General features: G+C 46.0%; 1 protein-coding gene and 1 non-coding gene across 3 annotated transcripts in view; one reads left to right on the top strand and one right to left on the bottom strand.

Annotated features, from left to right (window-relative positions):
* Positions 1-2,567: 2,567 nt before the first annotated feature.
* trnat-agu (transfer RNA threonine (anticodon AGU)) lies at positions 2,568-2,641 on the bottom strand. Its single transcript has one exon. It is a non-coding gene; the product is annotated as a tRNA-Thr (tRNA).
* A 363-nt stretch (positions 2,642-3,004) lies between these two features.
* The window catches only part of marchf6 (membrane-associated ring finger (C3HC4) 6), a 107,258-nt gene continuing 88,624 nt past the window's right edge, over positions 3,005-21,638 (top strand). Inside the window, exon 1 of one of the 2 annotated variants that reach the window (XM_043719241.2) lies at positions 3,005-3,178. In XM_043719241.2, the coding sequence (XP_043575176.1) occupies positions 3,154-3,178 (25 nt within the window). In that variant the 5' untranslated portion in view covers positions 3,005-3,153. Of the gene's footprint in view, positions 3,179-10,908; positions 11,095-21,638 lie in introns of those variants that run through there. The other variant, XM_043719242.2, reaches the window with a different exon arrangement.

Genomic DNA, 21,638 nt, shown 5'->3' on the forward strand with positions numbered 1-21,638 from the left:
ATTTCCTATAGTAGGGAGACCAGAATTGAACGCAGTATTCCAAAAGTGGCCTAACCAATGTCCTGTACAGCATCAACATGACCTTCCAACACCTGTACTCAATGCACTGACCAATAAAAGCAAACCTACCAAATGTCTTCCTCACTACCCCAACCGACAGTGACTCCACTTTGAAGGAACTATGAGCCTGCATCCCAGGCAACACCCCTAACCTTACTATTAAGTGTATAAGTCCTGCTCTGGTTTGCTCGATCAAAATTCAGCACCTCATATTTATCTAAATTAAACTCCATCGACCATTCTTCCGCCTATTTACCCATCTGATCAAGGTCCCGCTGCACTCTGAGGTAACCTTCTTCACTGTCCAGTACACCAGCAGTTTTGGTGCCACCTGCAAACTTACCAACCATGCCTCCTATATTCACATCCAAATGACGAAAATCTGTGGTCCCAGCAAAATTGTTACAGCATACCGCTGGTCACAGGCCTCTGGTTCAAAAACTAACCAAAAATAGACCGTGGTGTGATCTTTAAACTGCAGGAAAATATAGATAATAAACCAGTAACAACATGCAGAGGCAATTCACTAGTCTGATTATGCACAGTGGCTCAGTGGTTAGCACTGCTGCTTCATAGCCCCAGGGACCCAGGTTTGATTCTCACCTTAGGTGACTGTCTGTGTGGAGTTTGCACATTTTCCCCGTGTATGTGTGGCTTTCCTTTGGTGCTCCAGTTTCCTCCCACAATCCAAAGATGTGCAGGTTAGGCGAATTGGCCATGTTAATTTGCCCATAGTGTTAGGTGCATTAGTCAGAGGGAAATGGGTCTGGGTGGGTTACTCTTCGGAGGGTCGGTGTGGACTTGTTGGGCCAAATGGCCTGCTTCCACACTGTAGATAATCTAATCTAATCTGTTATGAACCAGGCCAGATGCCCTGGAAACATTTTCGAAGGTAACCCAGACCCTAACTTTTCTAGTTGTTTTAGGCAGGTGTATTGTGGAAATCCCAGGAGTGATGCAGCTGATCAAACCACTTTGTTTCAAGTAAAACAGAATTTATTTACACACCACTGAATGATACACAAGCAAAAGGAAACAGAATTTAGAACAACAATGCTTTGAAAACCCAACTGGCTCTATCACAACTGAATGATTCTGTTTCAATTTCCTACAACATCCCCATAAACACACCCCTTGGCAAAAAAAGGTAAATTCAAATCCAGGTTCTTACAGGAGAGATGTTAGAGAGAGAGGATCAGCCAGGGATCATTTGCTGAAGCATAGAACCTCTTTTCACTGTAGCTGCATTTTTGTCCCTGGCAGTTTCTAACTACTGAAACTAAACCAAACTAGAAAAACCCTGAACTAGGAGAACTGGCCATTCCCCTTTCGTTGTACAGCTGTTTTTAAAAGAGTCTAAAGGCCATTTCCCTGATTGTTGTCTTGTTAGCCATTAACAAAGACCCTACCTACAGCCAAATCGGAACCTTTGCCTTTTACAACCCATCTTGGAAAAAACCCAAGGACGGCACACCCTTGTTAAAGGAGCAGCATCGTCACACATCAAACTGCAGATTTTGATTTCTCTAGTATACAAGCTCCTGGGGACATATAATGAAGTCTCATTAAATCTGTACTGGACATATTTTAACAAAGACTTTGCATGCGAGTTTGCTAAATAACTTGTCACCCTCTGTACCTTTTCAGCAATTGTTTCAGAAGGACTGAAAAGCTGGTCCCTGACTCCGTAATTATATTAAGTTCCATTAAAAAGAATAACAGGAAGTCATGAATATCTCTTTTCTCCCTGCATAAATATGTCACAGAATATGGATGAGCTGCCAAGAAAATGTTTCCAAGGAGATGACACTGTGAAAATATCTAAATGTAATCTAAAAGAATTACCGGTGTAATAATTTAATTCACAGATATTGACCAGTAAGCAGAACAAACCGAAAAAGATAGATGCAATTTAAGGCACTTGTATATTTTCCTATATATTATAAAAGGTATATTTATTTACACGACTAGCTCCAGGAGACTTATAAATTGTTTCAACAGACTTTTAACTGACCTAAGTTTTAACTGCTGAGATAGAATAAAGAAAAAGTACAGAATGAAGAGAAAAAGAAAATCATTTGCATTTTGCTGCAGTCGGGTCCTGATAAGTAAATGGTAGGAGCTATAAATGTGGTTTTCTGTTGTTTTATGAATTCAAGATTTGAGTTAATTTGCAGAAATTCTCTGCAACGCCTCAACTAAGACTCTTCCACTGTTACAGATGTTTTGCTGAGAAGACTCAAGGCGAAAGAAGAGATGCCGTTCTTGTTATTTCTTTTGAAGTGTTCATCAGCTGACACTTGACCAAAATGAAACTGCACTGGAGCGACCTCACACGGATTGATTTCGGTCACAGATTTACTGGTGTAAAACACATTCAATGCAAGAAAATGCCACCTGAGTACACACCGAAAAATGCTTAATTTAAAATGTAAAAGTTTAATGCATCATCTACGTTGTGAGTGGGAAATTGACAAACAGTGAAGTTGGAGTGGAAAATGAAACCTAGGCACCGCTGGGATTCGAACCCAGGATCTCCTGTTTACTAGACAGGCGCTTTAACCAACTAAGCCACGGCGCCACGATAGCCTTTTGACTCCAAGAGTACAAGACTCTGGTAGATCCGTGCAATTACTTGAAAAATAGTAATATATTAATGATACGCCTTTCCGGCTAGAACATTTATTATGCTACTCTTAAGTTTATCAACATACCGGTGCACCTTTTGTGCATTTCATATGTGAAGAGGGTGGGTACAGTGCTGTCTTTCATGTCATAATGTTTCCTTGCGCCCCCCTTGGCTGTCATTGACATGAGAAAGGAAAAGGAGCAGAGCCCCAGGAGCACGCGCAGCTCCGGGCCCGGCGACCATGGAACCCGGTGTAGCAAAAGCCCTTGGTCAGGTGACCAGTCCCAGTCTGCGAACCTCTTTCATTCACAGAGCCTGTCTCACTCACCTTTTCCTGTCGAATAAGATTCTCGCTGACTTGGTGTCGTTGCAGAATTCTGGGTCTTCTTCCTAACGCCGTTAAATCAGCATCCCTGAGGTTCCTCGCACCTGATTAAGGAAATACAAAAGAAAATTTAAAAAAAATGCTGGAAACGCTCAGCTGGTCAGGTACGTGTATGAATTTAGCTTTCTTACAATTGACATTTTTGACCAGAATCCAAAAACATTAGCTTGCCTTTACTGATGTCCACTGTTTTGTCTTCTAATGTCAAAGAATTGCCGTTGTCCTTCATTTATATGTAATTAAAATTGCAAATATTACAGCAATATTGTTTAAAAGTCAAATACGCATTTCTTAACGTATTTTTTAAAGAAAAATTCAGCGGTTTATGAGATCAGCAACGTTAAAAAACGCATTTGGCTTTACTAAGTTCCAGGAAGGGCTCTTCTAGAAACTTAAGCCATTTTTTTTAATCGCTTCACCTCCCAACTCCATCATGTCAGCATAGCAATGTGCTTGTACATCCTAAGGATCGGTTACTAATAAGCTTCTAAATCAACATCAGTTAGCCCTTAAGAACCATGTATCTCCCATAATGTTTCAGTAAAACATCTTGCATCAGTTACAAAACCCCCATTTATCCGTCTGGCTTTGCATCAAATTGTCATATTTTCCTCTTCACGCATTCTCTGGGTATTGTAAATGTTTTATTTCCTACTTAAATTGCTTTTAATATGACTTTTGTGATGCACCATTAGAATTTGTCTTCTGACCCTTTTCTCATATTCTACACCTGATTACTTTACAACGTTTTTATGAAGTCCTTGCTTTATGTCTGGAATGTACTGCCTAGGAGTGTGGTCAAGACAGATTCAGTTGTGGCTTTCAATGGGGAATTGGAGAGTTAAATGATGCAAAAATATTTGCCAGTCTTTTGGGGAAAAGGTGGGGACTTGGTCTGGCTGAGTTGCTTTTGCAGGAGTTCCCATTGCAGCATTTTAGGCAAACATCTTAAACTGAAATGTTGATCACATTTCCCCTATCATGAGGTCAGAAGTGGGGATGTTTGTTGATGGTTTCACAGCATTCAGTCTCAATTGTTGTTCCTCAGATAATGAAGCAGTCAATGAAATAAGACCTAGACAACATTTCAGGCTTGGGCTTAAGTGAGACATGGATGTCGCTTACCAAACAATCATTTCTCGTAAGATAGAATCTAACCATCTCTCCTTGATATTCATTGCCACTACCATCAATGATTACCACACCATCCACATCCTGGGAGTTACCATTAACCAGAGACTGAACTGAACCAGGCCCGTCAGATAAATACTTTAGCTATAAAATAGGTCAGAAGATGGGAATTCTGCAGTTAATATCTAGCATCCTGATCCTCCAAGGTCAATCCAATATATATAAAGAGACAAATGAGAGGTGTAAGGAAATACTTTCCGTTTGCCTGGTTGAATGCAGTTGCCAACAACACTGAAGAAGCTCTACACCACTTCACACAAAGTTGCCCAACAAATGAAGAAGGGTTATGAACGGATAGAAATACTATAATCTCTAGCAGTATACAGGAGTGTACAGCATGGTAGCATGTGAATGATAATCATTCTACCTCTCAGAGATTGATTAATTAAAGAAGGAAGCATCCACAGTTTCTAATATAACCTTGGGTCTTCTGAACTAATAATTGCTTGGTAGTATAGAATTTAAACATTGATAAAAGTTGACATGAAGTCAAAGCTTTTCATCTTGTATTCATCAGGACTAAAATGCAATGAAATCAAATTTGAAAAGCAAATAACAATTTAAACAGTATGAAAAGAGGATGCTGACTAGCTGTTAGCATGGGAAAGCTGCATGAAATGTTCTCTGTCATGCTTAGTTAACTGATTAAATTCCATCTAGGCAAGTCAATTCAGATTGGTCAGATTGTTGCCTTGGGGATACAGGAAGGATTGGCTGTTTCCAAAACTAACCCATTGAAAATGTTGCAATATATGGAACACGTTCACATATTGACAAAGAACGGTGCCCTGTGTATGGAAAAATATATCTTCTGATACGTGCAAATCAGTCACAGATTCTGACTGATAAATTGGTTTCCAGTTTAAGATTAATTTTTAGCATAAATATTAATTTATATTAAATTGTATCCAATAGCAGAATCACATATAATGTTGGACACTATGTTCAGAATTTTGCAAGCATGGACTGGTTGACCACAGTTGAGTACGTGGCACACAGCAGACAGTCCAAGGCACGTATGGTATGATCTAATCCACCATTTCCAAGGTACGGTCTACATACTTGACAGTTCACTGACACAAACTCATTCCATATTAATCAGTCAGACGGTGTACAGGACATCTCTTTGGCTTCCTGTTAGTGGAGAATACCAATCATGTGTCTACTGCAAAGCACCAGCATGAGACACATAGCTTCAACCTTTGTGGACTACTCATACACGTTGCTACCTATGGTTCACATGTTAAATTATCATGGAGTTAGCCATGTAGTGTCAGAAGATCCATTGAAGCTCCTGAAGAGAAATTTTTGAATCAATCTATTCAGAATTATTACACACCCCTGGAGCAGGTGGAATTTGAACCCAGGTCTCCTGGCTTAGAGGTAGCAACAATACAACTGTCACAAGTGCCCCTGATGTGAGTGAGAATTTCAGCAGGTTAAGTTGCTTGTGTGTTGCAAATTATTGTTTAAATTTACTGGCAGATGATTTAGCTAGATTGTCATATCATTTGTGTCGCCCTTGTTTTGAAGGTTCTCTTGTCGTAGACTGGTAGTGCCCCATCCTCTACATTGGGAGGCCTAGGTTCAAGTCCAAATTACCCCAGTGGTATTTTAGACCACCTCCAAACAGGTTGATTAAGAAATATCTACCCTTGGTTTGAGAGCATGCCTGAAGCCATTCTGACTTCCACTGGTTTGTTCAATAGAGATTATTTACTGACATTGAGAAATTCTGACAAGCAAACTGATGCGCTGGAACAAACATGAATCTACCCAAAAAAATATAGGCTTCGCCCTTATGGCTGCTATGTTGCAAATTAAGCGAACAAAGGGCAGGACTTATACAGTTAATGGTAGGGCCCTGGTTGATGTTGTCAAACAGAGATACCTCAGGGTTGAGGTCTTTGAAAGTTGCTTCACAGATAGTCAGGGTGGTTAAGAAGGCATTTAGCATGCTTGCCTTCATTGCTTAGACTATTGATTATAGGAGTTGGGATGCCATGTTAAGGTTGTGCAGGATGTTGGTGAGGTCATTTTTGGCGTACTGTATGCAGTTCTAGTTCACCCTGCTATGGGAAGGACATTATTAAATTGGAGAGGGTTCAGAAAAGATTTACCAGAATGTTGCTGGGGCTGGATGGTTTGAGTTATAAGGAGAGGCTGGATAAGCTGGGACTTTTTTCACTGTTGTTTAGACAGTGACCTGATAGAGTTTTATAAAATCATGAGGGACACAGATAAAGTGAATAGCAAAAGTCTTTTCCCTAGGGTGGGGTGTTCATAACTAGGGAGAAAGTGAGGTCTGCAGATGCTGGAGATCAGAGATGGAAATGTGTTGCTGGAAAAGCGCAGCAGGTCAGGCAGCATCTAGGGAAAGGGAGAATCGACGTTTCGGGCATTAGCCCTTCTTCAGGAATGGCTCATTCCTGAAGAAGGGCTAATGCCCGAAACGTCGATTCTCCTGTTCCCTAGATGCTGCCTGACCTGCTGCGCTGTTCATAACTAGGAACTACCAGATAAAGTGGCAGATGCAGGTACAGTTACAACATTGAAAAGACATTTGGATAGGTACATGAATAGGAAAAGTTTAGACGGTTCTGGGCCAAAGCCGGCAAATGGGACTAGTTTGGGAAACCTTATCAGTATAGTTGAGTTGGACTGCAGGATCTGTTTTCATCCTGTATGATTCTGTGACTTTAAGATCCTTTTTTTGAGTTTTCTTAAATGTGACAACATAGCTAGTATACATAAATTTGATAGGCTAAGGAGGAGGAACTTTCTTCTGATATTTGCCATACACGTTTATTGATGGCACAATCCCACAAGATTAGCTTTTAGTGCTGATCAAGTCAGCGGAATAAGATTTTAAAATGAGTTGTGCCCTTTAAAATAATATCACAGTATAATAGAATAAAAAGCAATAGAGGTTATTACAAAACAGTTAGTGTTCTAGCGGTATTAGCATTGAGTGTAATTATTGATTAATTGAAGGAGACAGCAAGGAATTTGGTCATTCTACTTTCTGAAATTTTATTCTCTGCACTACCATAGATTGTATGTCACTGGATTTAAAAAGTCAAAACTACTTTTTTTAAATCTCAAGTCATTGGATTTGAATGGAAATTATAGAGGGGCCACCAAAATTGGGTGGATACAACTGCTGAGAGATTTGAGGCCCATTTGGCTGTAGAGAGCCCTTTGAACTTTCCCAATTTAAATCAGGTAAATGTGAATTCCAGTTGTGGGTAACTCCAGAATAATGAACTGTGAACATAAGATAACAATAAACAAAGCAAATAATTTCTTTACACAGTGAAATGAGAATGTGAAACTTGCTGTCACGTAGAATGGTTGAAGAAGATAAAAGTGCACTTAAAAAGGAGGCTTAATGTCCATAGATAGGACAGGGGAATGAGACAACATGGAAGGGGGTAACTAAATTGGGAGGAGGCACTTCTTCCAAATGCTAACTTTTTGTGCTGGAGATTTCATGTAAGTGAGGTAAAAACAATGCCTGCAGATGCTGGAAACCAGATTCTGGATCAATGGTGCTGGAAGAGCACAGCAATTCAGGCAGCATCTGCTGCTCGTCGGATGCTGCCTGACTTGCTGTGCTCTTCCAGCACCACTGAACCAGATTTCATGTAAGTGGCTGTTGACATTATGAGGTAATGAGCTTCAAGGAGGACTTATCAGAAATCTCATAGATAATAAATTGCACTTACTTTTACTTGAGTGAGATTTCAAATTAAAATCAAATGTATGAATGTTATATATCTTTCTTCTTTTTTTTGTACCATCTGTACCTTGTACCCTATGACCAAACTAATGTGTTAGTGAGAACATATCAGATGCATTTCAAAATTGATCAGGTTTGCAAAGTGACTTGTGTGAATATCATTGCTAATATCATAATAATATTTATTAGCTGATTCAATCACCTTTTGTGTATTCTAATGATTTTTGTCCATCAATATATGAAAAAGGGAACATTTTAAGCAAAAGCTATACATCAGAATAGTTTGGGAAATAGTGAGTTTTGAGAAGATTTGTAGCTCAGGTTGGGTTTCTGGATGTAGGTTTGCTCGCTGAACTGGAAGGTTCATTTTCAGATGTTTCGTCACAATACTAGGTAACATCTTCAGTGAGTCTCCGGACAAAGTACTGCTGATGACTCCTGCTTTCTATTTATATATTTAGGTTTCTTTGGGTTGGTGATGTCATTTCTGGTTCTTTTTTCATGGAGTGGTAAATTGAGTCCAAGTCAATGTGTTTGTTGATAGAGTTCCGGTTGGAATGCCATGCTTCTAGGAATTCTCATGCGTGTCTCTGTTTGGCTTTCCCTGGGATGGATGTGTTGTTCCAGTCCAAGTGGTGTCCTTCCTTATCTATATGTAAGGATACTAGTGAGAGAGGGTCATATCGTTTTGTGGCTAGTTGATGTTCATGTATCCTGGTGGCTAGTTTTCTGTCTGTTTGTCCAATGTAGTGTTTGTTACAGTTCTTGCACAGTATATTGTAAATGACATTAGTTTTGCTTGTCTGTATAGGGTCTTTCAAGTTCATTAGCTGCTGTTTTAGTGTGTTGGTGGGTTTGTCGGCTACCATGATGCCAAGGGGTCTGAGTAGTCTGGCAGTCATTTCTGAGATGTCTTTGATGTAGGGGAGAGTGGCTAGGGTTTCTGGACGCGTTTTGTCTGCTTGTTTGGGTTTGTTACTGAGAAATCAGTGGATGGTGTTCATTGGGTATCCATTCTTTTTGAACACAGGTGATTTTCCTCTGCTCTGCAGTGTGTGGTGACTCATTGAAATAATGTTCTGATGCAGTTTATTTTGTGGATGTTGGGATAATTGCTTCTGTAGTTCAATATTTGGTCCTATGTGTTGTTTTCCTGTTGGTGCTGATTTGAAGTTCCCCATTGGCTGCTCGCTCTACTGTGACATCTAGGAGTGGCAGTTTGTTGTTGTTTTTCCTCCTCTTTAGTGAATTTTATGGCAGTGAGGGTATTATTGATGGTCTTGAAGATTTCCTCTAATTTATTTTGTTTAGTGATGACAAAAGTGTCATCCACATAGTGGACCCAAAGTTTGGGTTGGATGGTTGGCAAAGCTGTTTGTTCAAGTCTCTGCTAAGAACCCTGATATCAGAGATCCCATGCATCTTCCATTTGTTTGTCTGTAGGTTTTGTTTTTGAAGGTGAAGTTCAAAATGTATACATCAATCTGCATCAACCTTATCCTTATCTGTATGTAAGGGTATTCGTGAGAAAGGGTCATGTCGTTTTGTGGCTAGTTGATGTTCATGTATCCTGGTGGCTAGTTTTCTGTCTGTTTGTCCAATGTAGCGTTTGTTACAGTTCTTGCACGGTATTTTGTAAATGACATTAGTTTCGCTTATTGTCTGTATAGGGTCTTTCAAGTTATTTGAAGACTTTTCATTTTGTATTAAGCTGAGAACAAAGCAGATAGAGCCTCTCGCCTGAAAGTTGAGATTCCTGACAGCAGCACCACTTTTTAGTATGCCTTTAGTTCAGATATCCAGTTGATTTATTTATCCAAAGAAGAGACTTTAGATTGTAAATGTTGATTTTGTTTTTCTCTCCAGAGGGCTGCCAGAACTGTTGCACTTCTCCATGATGTGGTTTGCCTTGCACTTTGTTTTCGGGTCCGCAATGTTTAGTTTTTTTCTTATTAGTTCATGGAATTGGACATTGCTGCTTGTCCCTTGTTCCTGTTAGGAAGATGGTAGCAAACTGTCTTCTTGAATTGCTGCAGTCCACGCATTATAAGTAGACTAATGCATGTCGTAGGAAAGGAGTTCCGGGATTTTAACTGAGTCATGGTGAAGGAACAGTGATATATTTCCAATTCAGGATGGTGAGTGGCTTAAGGAATTTGTGGGTGGTGGTATTCCCATTTGTCTGCCACCCTTAACCTTCTAGATGGAAGTGATTGTGGGTTTAAAAGGTGTGGTGTGAGGATTGTTGGTGAGTTGTTATGGTGCATATTTTAATTGGTACACACCGCTGACAATGAGCAACTTCATAAGTCACATGACACCTGGTTATTTTCCAACAGGTTTATTTGAAATCACAAGCTTTTGGAGCATTGAAATATCAGGTGAATTGATGACTCTGAAAGCTTGTGACTTCAAATAAACCTGTTGGACTATAACGCAGTGTTGTGTGACTTGCTGACTTTCTCCACACCAGTCCAACACCGGCACTGCCACATCATGGCACTAAGCAACTGTTGTGGAGAGAGTGGATGTGGTTTGCCTTGACAAAGGGTCACTGAACTCAAAACGTAGGCACTGCTTTCTCTTAATAGATGCTGCCTGACCTGTTGAATTTCTCCAGCAATTTAGTTTTATTTCAGATTCCCAGCATCTGCAGGTTTTTTACAATTTTATTTTCGTCGTATGCTGGGTTGCATTCCAGTTAAGAGTTGGGGGAGGGAGTGTAAGCACACCTGAGTTGCAGGTACTGTATTTTGGGGTTTGGGAACATGATGCGGGACCCGTGGCTCCACCTGGAAAGTGTTGCCGCACCTCCGCGCAGGCTCCTGTGGGGGGCGCTGGGTGTGGGAGGGTGGAGACGTGTCGTAAACAGTGGCGGGCGGCAGTGTCGCGCCGCGGGCTCTTCTCGGTTCGTAGCGCCCGCCCTGGCGCAGTGAGGGCTGCGGCCGACAGGAGCCGCCCGAACGGCAGCAGCAACAGAAAGGAGAAGAGGGGCGAGGGCCCGAGGCCTGCGTAGGCCTCTCACACACACACTCTCTCGCTCTATCTCGGCCGTCAACACCGACAAGATGGAGAGCACCGAGGAGGGTGAGAGCGACCGTGGGGTTGCGGGGGAGGAGCCGAGGACTCGGGGGAATTGAACAGGCCGCTCACTGCATTCGGGGAAGGCCCGGAGGGAACGGGGTAGCAGGTAGACCTGGAGAAAGGAAAGCAGCGTTCGCCCAAAACAAAAACACTCTGGCGGCGCGGGAATTTTTCAGTTCAGAGGTTAAGATACCCTTCGCCCCCCTCCCCATTCCTCGCCCCCCCTCCCCATTCCTCGCCCCCCCTCCCCATTCCTCGCCCCCCTCCCCATTCCTCGCCCCCCTCCCCATTCCTCGCCCCCCTCCCCATTCCTCGCCCCCCTCCCCATTCCTCGCCCCCCTCCCCATTCCTCGCCCCCCTCCCCATTCCTCGCCCCCCTCCCCATTCCTCGCCCCCCTCCCCATTCCTCGCCCCCCTCCCCATTCCTCGCCCCCCTCCCCATTCCTCGCCCCCCTCCCCATTCCTCGCCCCCCTCCCCATTCCTCGCCCCCCTCCCCATTCCTCGCCCCCCTCCCCATTCCTCGCCCCCCTCCCCATTCCTCGCCCCCCTCCCCATTCCTCGCCCCCCTCCCCATTCCTCGCCCCCCTCCCCATTCCTCGCCCCCCTCCCCATTCCTCGCCCCCCTCCCCATTCCTCGCCCCCCTCCCCATTCCTCGCCCCCCTCCCCATTCCTCGCCCCCCTCCCCATTCCTCGCCCCCCTCCCCATTCCTCGCCCCCCTCCCCATTCCTCGCCCCCCTCCCCATTCCTCGCCCCCCTCCCCATTCCTCGCCCCCCTCCCCATTCCTCGCCCCCCCTCCCCATTCCTCGCCCCCCTCCCCATTCCTCGCCCCCCTCCCCATTCCTCGCCCCCCTCCCCATTCCTCGCCCCCCTCCCCATTCCTCGCCCCCCTCCCCATTCCTCGCCCCCCTCCCCATTCCTCGCCCCCCTCCCCATTCCTCGCCCCCCTCCCCATTCCTCGCCCCCCTCCCCATTCCTCGCCCCCCTCCCCATTCCTCGCCCCCCTCCCCATTCCTCGCCCCCCTCCCCATTCCTCGCCCCCCTCCCCATTCCTCGCCCCCCTCCCCATTCCTCGCCCCCCTCCCCATTCCTCGCCCCCCTCCCCATTCCTCGCCCCCCTCCCCATTCCTCGCCCCCCTCCCCATTCCTCGCCCCCCTCCCCATTCCTCGCCCCCCTCCCCATTCCTCGCCCCCCCTCCCCATTCCTCGCCCCCCTCCCCATTCCTCGCCCCCCTCCCCATTCCTCGCCCCCCTCCCCATTCCTCGCCCCCCTCCCCATTCCTCGCCCCCCTCCCCATTCCTCGCCCCCCTCCCCATTCCTCGCCCCCCTCCCCATTCCTCGCCCCCCTCCCCATTCCTCGCCCCCCCTCCCCATTCCTCGCCCCCCCTCCCCATTCCTCGCCCCCCCTCCCCATTCCTCGCCCCCCCTCCCCATTCCTCGCCCCCCCTCCCCATTCCTCGCCCCCCCTCCCCATTCCTCGCCCCCCCTCCCCATTCCTCGCCCCCCCTCCCCATTCCTCGCCCCCCCTCCCCATTCCTCGCCCCCCCTCCCCATTCCTCGCCCCCCCTCCCCATTCCTCGCCCCCCCCCCATTCCTCGCCCCCCCTCCCCATTCCTCGCCCCCCCTCCCCATTCCTCGCCCCCCCTCCCCATTCCTCGCCCCCCCTCCCCATTCCTCGCCCCCCCTCCCCATTCCTCGCCCCCCCTCCCCATTCCTCGCCCCCCCTCCCCATTCCTCGCCCCCCCTCCCCATTCCTCGCCCCCCCTCCCCATTCCTCGCCCCCCCTCCCCATTCCTCGCCCCCCCTCCCCATTCCTCGCCCCCCCTCCCCATTCCTCGCCCCCCCTCCCCATTCCTCGCCCCCCCTCCCCATTCCTCGCCCCCCCTCCCCATTCCTCGCCCCCCCTCCCCATTCCTCGCCCCCCCTCCCCATTCCTCGCCCCCCCTCCCCATTCCTCGCCCCCCCTCCCCATTCCTCGCCCCCCCTCCCCATTCCTCGCCCCCCCTCCCCATTCCTCGCCCCCCCTCCCCATTCCTCGCCCCCCCTCCCCATTCCTCGCCCCCCCTCCCCATTCCTCGCCCCCCCTCCCCATTCCTCGCCCCCCCTCCCCATTCCTCGCCCCCCCTCCCCATTCCTCGCCCCCCCTCCCCATTCCTCGCCCCCCCTCCCCATTCCTCGCCCCCCCTCCCCATTCCTCGCCCCCCCTCCCCATTCCTCGCCCCCCCTCCCCATTCCTCGCCCCCCCTCCCCATTCCTCGCCCCCCCTCCCCATTCCTCGCCCCCCCTCCCCATTCCTCGCCCCCCCTCCCCATTCCTCGCCCCCCCTCCCCATTCCTCGCCCCCCCTCCCCATTCCTCGCCCCCCCTCCCCATTCCTCGCCCCCCCTCCCCATTCCTCGCCCCCCCTCCCCATTCCTCGCCCCCCCTCCCCATTCCTCGCCCCCCCTCCCCATTCCTCGCCCCCCCTCCCCATTCCTCGCCCCCCCTCCCCATTCCTCGCCCCCCCTCCCCATTCCTCGCCCCCCCTCCCCATTCCTCGCCCCCCCTCCCCATTCCTCGCCCCCCCTCCCCATTCCTCGCCCCCCCTCCCCATTCCTCGCCCCCCCTCCCCATTCCTCGCCCCCCCTCCCCATTCCTCGCCCCCCCTCCCCATTCCTCGCCCCCCCTCCCCATTCCTCGCCCCCCCTCCCCATTCCTCGCCCCCCCTCCCCATTCCTCGCCCCCCCTCCCCATTCCTCGCCCCCCCTCCCCATTCCTCGCCCCCCCTCCCCATTCCTCGCCCCCCCTCCCCATTCCTCGCCCCCCCTCCCCATTCCTCGCCCCCCCTCCCCATTCCTCGCCCCCCCTCCCCATTCCTCGCCCCCCCTCCCCATTCCTCGCCCCCCTCCCCGCCGCCCCCCCTTCTCTCTCCCCCCCCCCCGCCCCCCCCCTTCTCTCTCCCCCCCCCCCGCCCCCCCCCCTCTCTCTCCCCCCCCCCCGCCCCCCCCCCTCTCTCTCCCCCCCCCCGCCCCCCCTTCTCTCTCCCCCCCCCCCGCCCCCCCCCTTCTCTCCTCCCCCCCCGCCTCCCCCCCCGCCGCCCCCCCTTCTCTCCTCCCCCCCTTCTCTCTCCCCCCCCGCCGCCCCCCCTTCTCTCTCCCCCCCCGTCTCTCCCCCCCCCCCCCCGCCGCCCCCCTTCTCTCTCTCCCCCCCCACCGCCCCCCCTTCTCTCTCCCCCCCCGCCGCCCCCCCTTCTCTCTCCCCCCTTCTCTCCCCCCCCCCGCCGCCCCCCCTTCTCTCCCCCCGCCGCCCCCCCTTCTCTTCCCCCCCGCCGCCCCCCCTTCTCTTCCCCCCCCGCCGCCCCCCTTCTCTTCCCCCCCTTCTCTCCCCCCCCCGCCGCCACCCCTTCTCTCCCCCCCCCGCCGCCCCCCCTTCTCTCCCCCCCCCCGCCGCCCCCCCTTCTCTCCCCCCCCCCCCACCACCCCCCCTTCTCTCCCCCCCCGCCGCCCCCCCTTCTCTCCCCCCCCCCGCCGCCCCCCCTTCTCTCCCCCCCGCCACCCCCCCTTCTCTCCCCCCCCCCCCGCCGCCCCCCCTTCTCCCCCCCCCCCCCCCGCCGCGAAGGAGGTTACCTCAGATTATAATGGGATCTAGATCAGATGGACCAGTGGGCTGAGAAGTGTTAGATGGACTTTAATTTAGATAAATGTGAGGTGCTGCATTTTCGGAAAGCAAATCTTAGCAGGGCTTACACACCTTAATGGTAAGGTCCTAGCAAATGTTACTGAACAAAGGGACCTTGGAGTGCAGGTTTATAGCATCTTGAAAGTGGAGTTGCAGGTAAATAGGATAGCGAAGGCGGCGTTTGGTATGCTTTGGTCAGAGTATTGAGTACAGGAGTTGGGAGGTCATGTTGTGGCTGTACAGGATATTTGGTTAGGCCACTGTTGGAATATTGCATGCAATTCTGGTCTCCTTCCTATCGGAAAGATGTAGTGAAACTTGAAAGGGTTTGTAAGGATGTTGCCAGGGTTGGAGGATTTGAGCTATAGGAAGAGGTTAAATAGACTAGGGCTGTTTTCCCTAGAGTGTTGGAGACTGAGGGGTGACCTTATAGAGGTTTACAAAATCAAGAGGGGCATGGATTGGATAAAATAGGCAGTTTTTTTCCCTGGGGTGTGGGAGTCCAGGACTAGAGGGCATAGTTTTAGGGTGAGAGGGGAAAGATATAAAAGAGATCTAAGGGGCAAAGTTTTCACACAGGGTGGAATGAGCTGCCGGAAGAAGTGGTGGAGGCTGGTACAATTGCCACATTTAAAAGCCATCTGGATGGGTATATGAATAGGAAGGATTTGGAGGGATATGGGCCAGGTGTTGGCAGATGGGACTAGGTTGGGTTGGCATATCTGGTCTGCATGGACAAGTTGGGCTGAAGGTTCTGTTTCCGTGCTGTACATCTCTATGACTGTTTGGCACTTGATTTTATTTTGCACACTGTATATGAAATATGTAGCATTGATAGAGCATGAATAATCACAATTTATTGGAAATGTTTGATTAGTACTTTGAGCTGTTGGGGAAATTCCCTAGATGACTGACAACTCATTGTTCTTAATTGAGCATTTGGGACTTTTTAAAAAATATTTATCTTTTATTTGTGATGAGTAGTTAAATCTAAGTGCCCTGTAGTATGGTATGGTTTTTGTCTGATTGTTTGTTTGGTTGAGGAATATAGGATTGCTGAGCTGAGTTGATCTGGCATTGTGTCTCAGTTGAAGGAAAGTGAAGCTTACATGCCCATGCCCATCCATTCCACAGCATCCACATCCACTTTTAAACTCGAACATACAAATCAAGGCTGATGCTGTTGTGCAGCACTGGAGGAGCTTCGCACTGTCTTTTTTGGATGAGAAGTTGCCTGCTTGGATGAATGTCAAAGATTCCAAAAACAACACTTTCACAAAAGAACAAGGGAGATTTGCCCCAATCTCTTGCCCAAGATGTATCTCTGTATCAACATCACAAGAACAATTTTGTTGGTCAATACCACATTACTGTTTCTGAAGTTTTGCTGTGTTTGATTGTTGTATTTCTACATTACAACAATGACTACACTCCAAACATACTTCATTCGCTGTGAAGTACTTGACGACATTCAATGGTTGTGACAAGCTCTTTATAAGTACAAGTCTATCTTTTTACTAGAGGTCAATCTGTCTGTTCTAGTTTTTTTTTTAAAAAATCCATGATGATTCGATGTGTTTTCAAATTTTGTATTGAAAAGGCTCCTGTTTTTACTACAGCTATTCTAAAACTTAAAAGTGGTGTCAGACTACTTCTGCAGGTGCGAACTGCATTGCATCTCGCAGTTACATTGATTTACACACACATTTGCTGGAACTTCACGCTATATTTTACCTTCCTTCCCTACAAAGGAAGGGTCAGTTGTTTTTGAAAGATGTCTGATTTTTTTTTTAAGTGTTCTAACTGTTGCAACTGTGTTCTAAGTGACTCACCAACTTAGAATTTTAGTCACTGCAAATTGAGCCAAGCAAATGAATTGATGAACTATTTGGTGAAGTGTGATTAAGCAATGTGTGACAATCTAGAATATAGGTATGCAGTTTTAATGTGCATAATGTGTTGTAACGATACAATGTACCTAGCGTATTTGTGATCAGCTGATCTGACAAAGCATCTTATAACCAATTAATATCTTTTAAAGTGCAGTCACTTTTAACATAGGAAATGCAGCAGCTAGTTTGTGCACAGTAAATTCCCACAAACAACAGTGTGATAAAGAGAGGTGATCTCTGTTTTTGTGAAATGTATTGAGGGATAAATATTGGCCAGGACTCTGGGGAGTACTCGTGCTCCTATTTGAAATAGTGTCAGGGGATCTTTACGTCCACCTAACAGATGAGGCCTCTTTTTAATGTAATCCAAAAGGTATCATCTCCAGCAGTGCTGCACTGACGCATCAGCCTAAACGCCAGTGCTCAAATCCTGAATGCATTAAACTTTCTCAACTCCAGTGAGAGTCTGTCAACTAAACAACAGCTGGCAAAGTCAGAATCAGTTTTTAAAGAATGCTGTTCTTTTGTTATAATGTATAAAAAATGCATAATTGTTGGTTTTAACTGAGGTTAATTCCACGTCTTTCCCCTTTGGTGTTCTGCCTTTCTGAGGCACTGAGGTGATTTACGACATTGCAGCTGAGATTAGGTAAATCAATATGTAGGGAGTTAAATCTGGCACCATCAAGTCTGGGAATTTTATATTATTCCAAGTGATTCATTCCACTTATTTTAACGATCAAGCCCTTTAGATACCTTGAGCTGAGATTATGGTAGTGCTGACTATTAAATGGTTTAATTTTAAGTATAGGTAGCTGCCAAAGGACTCAAAATGTCCTGGCTAAATGTACATTCCAGAAGCATGCACCATTTCAAGTTTTGGGCAGGCGAAAGGTTGGAAGAACACAGCAAGCCAGGGACCATCAAGAGATGCAGATGTCGACATTTTGGCTGTCGACTTCTGCACCTCATGAAGCTGCCTGGCTTTCTGTGTTCTTCCAGCCTTCTGTCAGTCTACTTTGGATTCAAGTATCTGTAGTTTTTTTTGTCTCTAACCATTTCAAGTTTGACAGTGATGCTAGATCACGGCTTTTGGAAAGACTTTTTCATGTGACAAAAAAAACAAGATTTCTAGGTTGACAATTCCTTCTCTGGAGGATTCTACTGACGCTGCATGATGATGGCAAAAATACATGATAACGTATTGACATCTTCTCACCTGACGTTATTTAAACATTTTTTTTCAACAAGACAGACACGTTACTTGGGCCCTTCAAGCTGTGAGCTCAGCCTACAAAGTGTTTGACTGATGTTCCCTGTCATTTTCGACAATATATTGGAACTGAGGGTCACTTGCTTCCACTCTGAACTAACAGCAATTGCAGTATCCAGTGATCCAATCTCTGATTATGCAGACTCTGTGTGCAGGTGGTACTTGAAAGTTGGGTGGCATGGTGGCTCAGTGATTAGCATTGCTGCCTCACAGTGTCAGGAACTCTGGTCTGATTTCAGTTTTGGGCCAACTGCCTGTGTGGAGTTTCCCCATTCTCCCCACATCTGCATGGGTTTCCTCCCTGTCTTCCAGTTTTTTCCTACAGTCCAAAGACATCTAGGAAATGTTGATTGGCCATGGTAAATTTCCCCAAAGTTTCTAAGGATGTGCAGGCAATGTGGATCAGCCACAGGGAATGCAGAGTTACAGGGAGGAGTGGTGTGCTCTTAGGAGGGTTGGCGTGGACTCAGTGGGCTGACTGACCTGCTTTCACGCTGTAGGGATTCTCTGATTCACTTGTGTAGGTGAAGTGTTTGGAAATTTGTGAATTTTCCAAAACCTCAACCTCACTTCTGGGGCACATCAGGGACACAGTGGTGCATTCCTGAATGAATCTTCTCCATATTTGGTTGGATGCAAGCCATGATCTCTCACCAGTCAGTGGGAATGTTTAATCTTTTCAGGGGTGTGTTGAGGACCTTCCTAATATATTTCCAATGTTCCACTAGGAGACTTTTGCCTTGAATTCGTTCCAAGTAGAACAATAAAACAGACAGGAATTGTGAAGATCTATTTAATAATGGATGTTTATTTAATGTAATCCAGAAAGATGCAGGTATATGCACTGGAGTAGTTTTTTTGATGGGTTGTTTCCAAACTTCTCAAATGGTAGAACCTGAACTGGTTTTGTAGTTTTATTGGACAATGGTTTGTGTGATCTTTGCCATCAGGTGCACTGATTAAAGTTTTTAAATCATGTGCTTGGTGGTCAGAGAATACATTTGCCATTGAATTATCTCAGATACCAAGAGATTGAGTTTGTGTTAATGCTGTACAGCCCAGAGGTTAGGTAAGATTGAGTTTATAATGTAAAAGTCTGTGAATTCCATACAAGGCTGGATTTTCAGTAGCTTGCAGAGGCTTTTCCAGTGCAACTCATCTGAAATCAGCCAAACTGTTGCAGAAGATGGAGTTTCAAATGTAAGTTTGGTACTGCATTCAGTTTCTGCAATCTTTTCTACTGGTTTAAAAAAGATTGGGCTAGAGGCTGGCCAATGTTGACTTAATCCACATGGCTAGTTTTAATTAATTGCACTAATCAGTATTCTTTTGAGGAACTTTAGGCATAAGAGCTTTTCAGTGTTAAAAAAATCAAATTCTCTACTTTGGGTATTTGAGTAAAACCAGTAATTGGTAAAAATGTTCTGTTTCTTGTCAGTAATTCTCAAAAATGTGAATTTGCATTGCTTAGCATTTTAAAATGAAATTGTTCATAGGATATTGGCATTGCTGAAGAAGTTGGTGTTTATTGACCAAACCTAATTATCTGTGAAAAGGTGTTGGCAGGCTCAGGTTTCTGCCATTCTGGAAGTGTAGATTTCTCTGCTGTTAGATAGGGTGTTCCAGGATATTGACTCAATGACAGTGAAGGAATAATGACCTAACTATCACCCTTACATTTAAAAAAAGGAATAATAAGCAATTATTTCTTTAAATAGTGTCCAATTGCACTGATTCATATAAGATTTTAACTTGGTGATCTTGCAATCATAACTTGAGCCAGTGCAATTTGTGTCTAGTTTGAAAATTCTGCCCCCATATTTTTAAATGGAAAGTTTGTGGCAGATTTGTTTTACACATTGACAAAGGTGATGATATGCATTTGACTTTACTTTTGCAACTATGCTTTGTATAAAGATAATACCTGATATTTCAAAAGCCTGGGACTTTCCCCCGTTACCGTTGAGATAATGGTAGTGAGCTGCCGTTTTAAAGCTGCTACACTCAAAATGTTGGTACACCTATGATGTCATTGTGCAGCAAGTACCGTAACTTTGATCCAGTGACAGTGAAGGAGTGGTGACTTAATTGGATATTGGTTTTGTATGAGAAACTTGGCAGTTGTGGTGTTTCCATGCATCTGTTGCCCTGCCTTCTACAGTCATGATTTTGGAAAATGGTGTCAAAGAATTATGGGTATGTTCATGCACTGCTGCACGTAGATGATATTGACTAATGTCACTCTGCATCTGTGGTAAAGGAAGCAAATGCTGATAGTGGATGGGGTGCTAATGTAGTGGGCTGCTTTGATATTGATGGTGTTGAGCTTTTTGAATATTGGTGGAGCTGCACTCATTCAAGCAAGTGGCAAGTATTCCATCACACTCATACCTTGTGCCTTTTAGATGATAGATGCACGTTAGTAGTGAAAAAGTGAACTGTATACCACAAAATTCCCATTCTCTGACCTGTCGTCACAGTTTTTATGGCGAGTCGAATTCCGTTTCTGCTCAATAGTAATCCCAGAATGTTAGTGGGGAATGCAGTGATGACAATGCTATGTCTTGAGATGGTCATTGCCTTGAATCTGTTTGGTGCACGTTACTGTGGGATCGTGTTCAACTAACAACTGAAATCAATGAGTGGTGAAAATAGCCTCTTTATTCAGCAATCACAGCACAATTTTGAGGCAGTCAGAGAATTCTAAAATACAGTTCTTACAAGAGCCCCTTTATAGACAATTCTTACATATATTAAAATCCATTACCGTTTTTACATTTTTTATCTATAGTACACAAAGGTTTGAAGGACTTCTGTCCTGTGAGACAGGAGATAGGTTAAAACATGTGCTGGGTTGTTACTTCTGATGGAATTGTGTGTCTGTTCGTTTGCTCATATAATCAAGAAGTGTCAGTTCTTTTGTCTTTTAAATTAGTAAATGTTAAAATACTAGGCCTATATGCTCTAAATTAGACATTACAATAAAAAAAGATGTTAAACCGATTACTGCAGCTGTGTGGTGAGATTTATTTACTATTTGCCGGTATGAGTTTCATTCATTCATGCAACTTCGTGCAAATGCTATTTTGTCAGTTAGTTTCTTAAAGGCTAATGGCCCAGTTAAAAGGTACTTAACAGGTACTTACTCTATTCACGTCCAGGAGATGGTAAGGGCTGATTAATGTTATGTTTTGTGGAGACTTGACCGGGATGGTACTGTTCTGCATTTTAATGGTTGGTGAGGGAGACTTATTGGGGATGATATTGTTCTGTATGCTGAAGTAAACATGCTTGTAGCAGAGGCTGATAAGGTGTGGGAATGCAATGATGGGTTTGAAAGGGTTGTTTTTAATTTTGGATTCTACAGGACTGTGGTTTTATGAATGAATGGAACTGTGCTATAATAAATAACAGGCTAGTAAAGGGTTATGAATGAATGAATGGGAGCCTGATAATGAAAATAGCAAATTGGCAAATGAGTTAATGAAGATAGCCTATAACACACTGCCTCATAACACAATATCTCACCATCCCCACTCCCACCCCACCCCCTTGATTCTATTGAGATCTCTTACAATCCTTATCCTAGCTTACAGACTTTCAACAGTTTGGCAACTACACTTCACAAAAAGAAAACATGTACTGTTGAAATAACAATAACAAACATCATGGTGGTCAGTCAGTGTCTGGTCCAGTTTATTGTGAGATATGAATCCAGGCCTCC

Source organism: Chiloscyllium plagiosum, unplaced genomic scaffold, assembly GCF_037043375.1.
Source record: "Chiloscyllium plagiosum isolate Xiang-an unplaced genomic scaffold, Cpla_swu_hap1 HiC_scaffold_34, whole genome shotgun sequence".
NCBI lineage: Eukaryota > Metazoa > Chordata > Chondrichthyes > Orectolobiformes > Hemiscylliidae > Chiloscyllium > Chiloscyllium plagiosum.